The 9,905-nt window shown below is 43.8% G+C and overlaps 1 protein-coding gene across 1 annotated transcript in view; it reads left to right on the top strand.

Moving 5' to 3' along the window:
- The window catches only part of PRMT5 (protein arginine methyltransferase 5), a 143,576-nt gene extending 134,453 nt beyond the window's left edge, over window positions 1-9,123 (top strand). Inside the window, exons 11-17 of the mRNA XM_078644885.1 lie at window positions 1,449-1,571; window positions 1,695-1,870; window positions 6,396-6,505; window positions 6,751-6,844; window positions 7,025-7,141; window positions 7,337-7,401; window positions 7,709-9,123. Of these exons, the coding sequence (XP_078501011.1) occupies window positions 1,449-1,571; window positions 1,695-1,870; window positions 6,396-6,505; window positions 6,751-6,844; window positions 7,025-7,141; window positions 7,337-7,401; window positions 7,709-7,861 (838 nt within the window). The 3' untranslated portion in view covers window positions 7,862-9,123. The remainder of the gene's footprint in view (window positions 1-1,448; window positions 1,572-1,694; window positions 1,871-6,395; window positions 6,506-6,750; window positions 6,845-7,024; window positions 7,142-7,336; window positions 7,402-7,708) is intronic.
- The last annotated feature ends 782 nt before the right edge of the window (window positions 9,124-9,905 follow it).

Below are 9,905 nucleotides of genomic sequence, written 5' to 3' on the forward strand. Positions count from 1 at the left end.
TTAAGACATTCTTCATTATTGGGTTGTCACATGATGTTCTGAGTGTTATTGGGTTGCTGATCTTTCCTATTTAAGGTCATCTGTAACAGTGCAATTACGGCCAAAGCACCCCCTCGTCTTCCAGCTTTATGTTCTTTGGATTTGGTCTGCAAACGATCCTCCTCAACCTGACTTTAGAGGGAATTGTAGACTGGATCTACTGTGAAGTATAAACGACTAACTAGTGATTCTCTTACTGATGTCCTTTAATCATATCTACCCTACCCATCTTTCCTCCAAGTGAAACATTCCAAATCCCCCTCTTGGTACAGACTAAACATGCATTGGCAAAGCCTGTATATCTCACTGAGACCTACTGGCTTTGGCAACGATTTATAGCCATGCTGAACAGCGGTCGAGCCTTTGTAGGCACACAACCACACTAATGCACACACCTACAAAACTAGGCAAGCATTTTTTTCTGTTTTATTTATCAATAAGACATAAATTAGTAAATTATATAGTGTGCGATGTGCTTTTTTGATAGGGCACTAATGCACTTTCTTTTTTTACGGGGGAGTGGGATGGGGAGTGGACAGGTATGAGGAAAGGTGGGGGAGAAATATGCAAGTGGGGGAGCGCTAGACTGGTGAGCAGCAATGGTGAAGCACAGGGACAATGGTGGGTGGGTTGGGGATGAAGCAACAAATGATAACGAAGAGTGTGCAAGCAGGGATGGGGAAGCACACGGACCAGGAAGGGGGCTGGAAGCAAGAAAGACAATGGAAGGTGGACTGGGAGCCAGAACTGAAACTGAAGAAGCTATGGTCAAAGGAGAATCGCTGGCAAAAAAAGAGGAACACACAGTACATGATGGAAACATCTGAAAAACACATGTACATGTAGAGTTTAGCCAAATAGAAAAAAGTAGCTCGAGAAAAGGGAGCAGTAAAGGGACAGAAGTAATGGGGCCGTGCTCCAGGTGAGGGACACCTACCAGAAGAGCAAGGAAGGCCCAAGAAAGCTGACAGCAAGCAAATGAGTGGCAATACAGCCAAACAGTGATACAATCATTCAGTAGGCTCGAAGCCTACTGTCAACAAATTGTCTCAATACAGGGCATGTGCTGTCTTAGGCGAGACCTAAAATAGAAGTTTGGGATCGGAGCCAACATTTAAATATTATTATAGTACTGTTCCCCTGATCGCAACCGTGCTCAAACTTCCTTTGAGTCTGGAGCAAAGGTCCAAGCATCACCTCAGCAAGTACTTGTAGTAAATTTTGCTTGCTCATGTTCATCCTTGGGGGCTTTATTAGGAAGCATGATTAACTTTTCTTTCAGCTCACTTGCTTGGTGTTCAGTCTACATCCTGTGCATTAGTTTACACCTGTTTTTTGTCTCAGCAGGTTACTCAATTTGTCATGTTGTGTTTGGAGTTCTGGAATTACTTCCATAATACTTTTTACAGGGTGCTCATGGTTCTGGGAGCAGGCAGAGGGCCTCTGGTGAACGCTTCACTACGGGCAGCCAGTCAGGCCAACCGTAAGATCAAGGTGTATGCTGTGGAGAAGAATCCAAATGCTGTTGTGACGTGAGTGAACACCTGGCATGCACTGCATCCTCCAGTCTTTCTAAACCGTCTCGTACACTAGCATATCATTCCTCTTTCACTGTATGTGCTTACCTCTCCCCTTTAATGTTACCCTTTTTTCAGCCTGGAGAACTGGCGCTTCGAGGAGTGGGGCAGCCAGGTCACAGTGGTGTCGGGTGATATGCGTGACTGGGCAGCCCCTGAGAAGGCAGACATCATCGTCAGCGAGCTGCTTGGCTCCTTTGGAGACAACGAGCTGTCCCCCGAGTGCTTAGATGGAGCTCAGAGTTTCCTTAAGGGTGTGTGATCACCTGCAAGTGGGTCAGATTCCTTATTGTGTTTGGCCCAAGATTGTGATGGACTGACATAGGGTAATGGTTTTTGCTTCTGTTTTCTTTAGTTCTCCTGTTATGGAGTGCTGTTTGTTACCCATAAACTTATTGGTGTGCACATCCTGGATGCCATATAAAACAATAGTCTATTGTTCATTAGTTCAGTTAACACGGATGACTAGAGTTACACTTGGGTAACTTTTTTTTACTTCGACTCTGAATTGACAGCTGAATTATTTTTCACCCTAGTGGGGTGATGTCCTCCCAGATCCTCGTCAGCCTGTACATGCCATATGAATATGCAAAATTGATCTCAGCCATATACTGGGAGAGATTTCTATGCAGCAGATAAACCATGATAAATGTTGCTGCCCGTAACACTCTCCTGTCACGTGCTGCATGGCGTTTCTTTTCATCCTTGCAGCAAGGCATAAAGATAACTGCAATCTCTTCCTCCTGTGCTTGTGGGACAACTATAAATTGGCAATTTCAGAGCGAGAAATATTGATAGTATTTCCTGTTCATTTATGAAAAAAGTCAGTTCAAAATTGTTATGGCATGTATTCCTCCGTTTACAATTTCTTAAAAACCAAAGTAGAAAAAGTAAATATACATTTCCTTGTGAGTTTTACACAACCACTGGTAAATAGGAACCAATAAATCTACCCACAAAAACGAAACCCTTATTTATACTTCTAAACTAAGAGTTTGATCGAAACTTATGGCTGTTTTTCAACACTTCTAAAATAAAACTATGAAAGTCACTTTTGGTTTCCATCTCAAACGTAGTCAGTTGCTACAGATCTATTACTGTTGCCTTCTCCTTAAATAGGTTTTATATTTAAATTGAAAACTTGTTACCTATAGACTTCAAGAATGTCCATCAAATTTCCAGCAGTAGTATAGTATCACATTTTGATTTTGATCACACCTGTGCATTCTTTCAGCCAGATAAGTGCGTGTGATCCCAATTAACACCTCCAGTCTTACCCTAACCTAACAATCTCACTGTGTTTGCATCATGAGGACATTTAAACATTCTTTTTTAGGGTCACCTAGTTCTCCAAGGCACCAGGTTGTGGTTTAGCCCATGTTCTTTCATCAGATGCACTTGCAGGGTTGGTGCTAACCTAATTTTAGCTGTCTAGCATGCTAAATCTGCCTGCTGTATATGAATAGGATTATTTGCCATTGTTGGATTCCAGTCATAGGCAATGTACACATACATCAAAGGTAATGTGCTGTGGTAATTTGCTCCTTACGTTTGAAAGTGCAGTTATTTTTCCTGGAGTAAAATTTCTCTTCCAGGTGGTAGTATTTTAAGTGGGTAAAACGTTGGAAACCTATTTTCATTGTAAACCATGGTAATTGTGCGAATCATTGCTTCATTTGTAGCCAGAAGTTCATGGCACTGGAAACGTGCTTTTCACCTTAGACACTTGAGAAGAGGCAGCAAAAATGTAGATTTTTCTTGTGGTACATAGCTGCTGATGCCAATGAGCGTGACACAAATGTAGAGCACTGTATTGGGACATTTTGGTAGAGTTCAGTGGACCCAATGCTCTTTTTTCTGTTGGGAGTATGTACCAGATTATATGGAGTGAAACCTCCATTCTAATACATATTGTGTATGGGCTGATTAGTTTCTTCTCCCTCCTTTATAGTTTGTTTGTTTTGAGAGAAGTTAATTTCTCCAACTTGATGTTCCTGTAAGTAGCCTAAGTGAGAGTTTACGGATTCTGTGTCCTGATGGCATTTCTTTAATCTACTTTCTGTTCATACATGTGCAAATTACGCACTGTAGTGATGGTTTTACTGATATTAGTTTCTTTCATGAACAATCACATATGACTCCTGCACACCGTCATCCGTCAACTTGCTACTACCCCCCCTTCCACACACACTCTCACACCTCACTGTCATTCACCAAGGAAGTCACGTGACCCGGAAATCAAAAAGCAGCGTTTTATTTTGAGTGGCAAATAATTTGTTAACTTTTCAGGCCCCAATACAAGCTTGGCTACCCCATTACTATCAGCAAACACACCAACACACCTGCTGGCTTTTTCATCCTTCTCTCACCCTCCTAATGCTCGCAAGAGAATGGGTCAGATGCATAAGAGGGACTTGCAACGAACAGTACTAATACTTGTGCTTCCTCCATTTCAAATTCTTTGATAGCTAACTCTCCACGAGTGCTCATCCTCTTCACCTTTTTTTAACCTGGTTCCCCCTTTGTTACAGCATGCCTGGCCTTGTAGAATTTCCCAATTTTCAAGCCCACCTTTAAAGGGCCTTCAGGCATAGACTCCTCCATGTTCTTCTTCTCCACCACTATGGTAACGTCATATCTTGCACAGATTTTCCCTGCTCGTACACTCCAGAACACCAGTTCTAACATCTTGCTTTCCAATTATATTACTTGAATCCGTGTTCTCAAAATAGATTGAAAGATGATCATCCTTGAAGACACCCCTCGACCCTGTTTGCAAAAGCAAAACATAGCAACGACCAAAACGGATTTAGAAGCTTTAATATTATTGGGTGTCCCAAAAAGCATGGAAATTCTGTACAATCAAACTTGATGCATTGAGTCGAGCGATCAAAGAAAAGATTAACATTAAAGAAACCTCATGCCAACATGGATAACGTGAGCTCAAGGCAGTCATTCATTCAGAGGACTTTTGTCATAACAGGCAGAGGTTGGGGAAAGGTTTGACGACTTGGTTGTGCTGACCGGTTTCTAACGGTAAGCAGTTATCCGCCCAGCATTTGCAACTTTTCTCACTTGCCCGATTCGAAAAGCTGTTCGAGTCCCAAGTCTCACTTTTCTGTGCTTTTGTATGGGATGAACCCACTGTAGTGCACTCCAAAGTCCTCCAAGTTATTTCTGGAAACACGTGTGTGTGTCTGTGTGTGTCTGTGTGTCTGTGTGTGTCTGTGTGTGTCTGTGTGTGTCTGTGTGTGTGTCTGTGTGTGTGTCTGTGTGTGTGTCTGTGTGTGTCTGTGTGTGTGTCTGTGTGTGTCTGTGTGTGTGTCTGTGTGTGTGTCTGTGTGTGTGTCTGTGTGTGTGTCTGTGTGTGTGTCTGTGTGTGTGTCTGTGTGTGTGTCTGTGTGTGTGTCTGTGTGTGTCTGTGTGTGTGTCTGTGTGTGTGTCTGTGTGTGTGTCTGTGTGTGTGTCTGTGTGTGTGTGTGTCTGTGTGTGTGTGTGTGTGTGTGTCTGTCTGTGTGTGTGTCTGTGTGTGTGTCTGTCTGTGTGTGTGTCTGTCTGTGTGTGTGTGTCTGCCTGCCTGCCTCCCTCCCTCCAGTGCTGCATCAGAGGGACCTTGGTCTGCATGAGAAAAAGAAATTGAGGCACGTTTAGAGGAAAACAGCACTGCAGCTCTTAAACTATTTCGTTTCTGGAGTTGTGGTCAGCACACTTATCTCTGGGCGCGCTCGGTCTAACAGCCTTAAAGAAGAATTTCAGCCAATTGAACCTTACACTTCATTGCTTCTAAATCAGGGCTCTGCTAATTTTCTCAATGGGCAGTGCGTTTCTTTCAAGTGGCTCGCAGCATTGCTCTTCTTTCCAGAACCTACTGCTCAATCCAGCTCTTACGGTAGATGACAGCAGGCTCCCCTTTTGAAGTAAAGACATGTTAAATCCTCAGCACGGTTTTCTAATCATCCTGCATTGGTAGCATAGATGGATAGTTCAAGCTTTCTTAAACATTTTCCCCCAGTAGGGAGGAAATGTATAGTCTGCATTAAGCATTTACTTGGGCTTTTCAGGCACACAGACATTTATGATGGGCTTGTCAAAACCAGCAAAGGGGTTTAGTAAATTCGAGCTCGAATGCCTGGGCAAAGTGATCCTGGTTGCTACGTGACTACCAGCTCCAAAGGGAAGGAAGACGTGGGGGGGGTGACAGGTAGGTTTATTGTAGTGGATGGAAATCTACCTAAGCAGGGCAATGGTAGTGATTAGTTCCATAACCAAGCAGTTTTCCAGCAGGGACCCAGGGGAATTGTTGCATTCTTAATGGATGAAAAACAACTTGCAAGAGATACCAGATTTTATGCTGAGCTACATATATTATCCAAAATAAACAAGTTATTAGCCATCTGTCATTTGGTCATCCGTGTACTTTACTCCATAATTTTGGGAAGGCAGGGATTCAAGTTAGAGTGAACTGACCAGATTTTTAAATCCAAAGGGTCTTTAGGTAGCCCCTCTAACTGTAGGTCACATACATCTGTAACTAGGCGCTACCAATTACCTGCCACCAATCCTTTCCATATACTCCACAATTAGTAGAGGTAGTCTATGGGTACACGTTTTTACCAAAATTCTTTACAGTTGAGCCCACTGAGGAAAATATACGGGAGTCTACAATCAGTATGTTATGATGCCGCCGCTTTTTCAAGCAATATTAGGCCGTTTGTTTCTTTAGGGTGTGGTTGTGGAGTTGAATATGATTCTTAAGTGGCAAATGTTATTGTTTTGTAGAGGATGGCGTTAGCATCCCCAGCGAGTACACATCGTTCTTGGCACCCATCTCCTCGTCGAAGCTGTACAACGAAGTGCGTGCGTGTCGAGAGAAAGACAGAGACCCTGAGGTGAGAAAAGAAGCTCTTAGCCTCTTGCCGATCGTGCATACAACTTTGTATAGATGGCCATTAAAAAGGCGGTGTTGATTTTCAAAACCTGTAATACGTTTTACCTTACCATCACACAACAGAAACCTGATATGGAGATGCACAGTGCTAAAAGTTGTTGCTGCCTTCTCTTGTGGTTGGAGGCTGAAGGAGTTTTGGCCTGTGTTTGGGGAATTTAATGTCGGACTGGATTTTGTCTTTGACAGGCTCAATTTGAGATGCCATATGTTGTCCGGCTGCACAATTTTCACCAGCTGGCTGATCCTCTGCCTTGCTTTACTTTCTGCCACCCTAACAAAGGTCAGTTGTATGTTCATTCAGTTTTTCTAAAGCCTGGTTTTAGTCACTTCTATTTTTTTTACTTCCCTCCTGAAATAAACTGATAATCTGTTTTGCCACCCAGCAGACTTTTCTACATTGAGGCTGTAATTCGCATCCTCCAGTCGTTTTCCTCTAACCTCTTTCTTTCCTACTCTCTAGATGCAGTTGTAGACAACAATCGGTTCAAGGCACTTGAGTATTCCGTGGAGCTTAACACTGTCCTGCATGGCTTCTCTGGCTATTTTGAGACCGTTTTGTACAAGGATGTGACCCTCAGTAAGTATGGCCTTGCACAACTATGGTTGGGAAGAGTTTATGGTTGGGTGTGTTGCCAGCTGATTTGCTTTGCAGAGCTGGCTACGTGGTTGGGTGACTTTGGTTGAGCCGGCATCTTGATTTGCATTGTGGTCACTTTCAGTGTATATGGACTCCTTTTAACAGATATGCATGTGTCCTTTTCTTATCTTTTAGGTATTCGTCCAGAAACTCATTCCCCGGGGATGTTCTCCTGGTTCCCCATCCTTTTTCCCATTAAGGTAAGGACTCTAATAGCACCATGAAATGCCAAGATAAACTAATGCATAGGTGGATTTAATAAAGAAAACTTACGGAATGAGAAACTTGATTGTAGATCACTGTGACTACCCCCTCCCCTACTGTGTGGAAAGTCTAGATTATTATTGTTTCAGGACTGTTCTGAGTTTATCAAATCATAGGGGTTTGGAGGTGGGAATGGTCTTCGGGAATAGAAGTGTCTGATCTTTGCTTCGTTTTCACGATTTTCACTTAGCTGGTTGTTTGAATAACCTTTGGTGGGGGCGACTCCATCCTCTTTTTTTGCAGCAACCCATCATGCTTTCAAAAGGTGACAAGGTCTGTGTTTGTTTCTGGCGCTGCAACAACTCTAAGAAGGTGTGGTACGAGTGGGCAGTTACTTCGCCTTCCTGTTCTGCTATCCACAATCCAACTGGACGCTCTTACACCATTGGTCTGTAGTGCAGGTACTCTGCCTGCCCAAAATTCAACTGGCGCCACAGATTTCAACTCTAGTGCAAAAGCAGTCATGCCGGGATCTTCTGTTTTAAACCCCAGCTGTGGATTTAACTGCACAAGGTCTGGTCCTTCCTGATCTAATCACTGGGCCCATCTTCTCATAAATGCTTGAAGTGCACTGTTGGCAGAACATTCCATGAACCTATTTTGAAACTTGCCTACTAACAGACTGTTAGACAGCTGTGGTGGATACAATTGAACTGGTTAAGGTTTTCTTGGGAACTACCAGCAGAAAGATTTTGTAGCAGTCTAACCCTCCTCTGAGCACAATGATGACCCTTGTAATTCTTGCAATACACGCTCCCAAAGTGGGCTTCGTTTTGTAACTGCTGTACCGCCTGTCTTAAAGACTGGGGGCATTAAAGTCACTTTTAAAAAACGAATGCTGAGGGCAGACCTTCCATTCTTGCCAGTTATGTGCTAAACTGCGGTACTGCCATTACCACTATACCACTTTAATTTATTCCAGTAGTCTCCTAAAACCCGTACACCATGCACTAGCATGATTTCAACTCTGCGCCCTCCCCTGTAACATTCAGACATTTGTGGTGTCGGAAAGAATACCATTATTTGGTACAAACGCTCAAATACCACTGTAGTCTTATCACAGCTCCTGGCACAAGGCAGTTCTAGGTTTCCCCTTTGGCTCTGCCCCCTCCCATGGAAGTGCTTTGGGGAGGTGGTAGTTGGGGGGCGGTGCAATCGGGTGCTGGTTGCAGTGGGGGTGGGAGGGGTAGTGGGGACATGGCTCATATTCACCCAAGCTTTATGCTTTGCTTCCTAAGTGGGATAAGCTCAATAGTCACGGCTGACATGGACTTCCTCTCCAGTGAGACATTACAATAATGATTATTAACGGAGACAGAGTAGCTTTAGAGATCAGATCCTCCTCCATGTATCTGTCCGTATCGGTTAGGCTCACTTTCCTGGTGGAAGAGCGGAGTTCTATTTTTGAGTGTCTGGGTGTAGACGCATATAACTGTCTGGATAGGAGAGCTAGATTGTTCTTAAACTTGTGTGACGGTTTAGTGAGTGTAGTGGAACTGGTATCTGCTTCTGGCGCACAGCCTAGAGTCCCAGGATGAAAGGGGGTGTTGCAAAAACAGACTATAATAGGATTATCTAGTGTACAACCATTTTCTCTACTTTTAGGTTCTGATGTACTTGAAGTGTTGATTCCAAAAATAAAGAATTTTTGCATACGACGTTTGTTCTATTTTGTGCTCTTTTTCCTTTGTATTTCTATGCATCTGAGAGCACTGACTTAGATTTTGGGAGGGCAGGAGGGCAATGCTATTTAAATCGTTTTTGATATTTGATGCAAAATGTGCAGGAAGTCTTGGATGTGCTTGACATTCAGCAACTGGCCTCTCCAGTTCAAGCCTTCACATATTTCCCTCCAACAGGAAGAGTGGGAGGCTCAATTGGCGCAATTAGCCCTGGAGGAAAAAAAGCCCTGGCTGATAAACAGCTAGCCTTGGAAGAAAGAGAGATCAGCATGCGTCTTGATCCCAGAAGCAATAGTGGCATCACATGTGAAGGAATGTCTACCAACGGGTCACAGGACCCTCCACGATCTATGGGTATCGTGCTATCCTTTGGGGTGGGGAACAACCTGGACAAATAGTTTTCTGCATATGAGAAGGAATTAAAGATAAGAGAGGTGGGGGCAGAGCACTAGGATCCTTGTTGTGGGACTAATCCCAGTAGTGGCGAGGGATAGGCTGTTCACCCTAGAAGAGGATGTAGCAGAGCCCTAACCCCAAATGATGGATGCCCTTATAGCAAAGTTTAGTCTTACGCTAGAGCAGGGTTCTCCAATGTCCGTCCTCACACGAGGAAGAAAAGCAGGAAGCACTTCAGGTACCACAAGGTCGAGCGGGAAAGAACGACCACGCCCACTGGGGATGGTACTAACGAGGATGATAAGTGCATTCCACAGCCAGCAGCACGAGTCTTAATTGGCCCAGGATGAAGGGTGGGAGCC

This window comes from Lissotriton helveticus, chromosome 5_1, assembly GCF_964261635.1.
Source record: "Lissotriton helveticus chromosome 5_1, aLisHel1.1, whole genome shotgun sequence".
Classification (NCBI taxonomy): domain Eukaryota; kingdom Metazoa; phylum Chordata; class Amphibia; order Caudata; family Salamandridae; genus Lissotriton; species Lissotriton helveticus.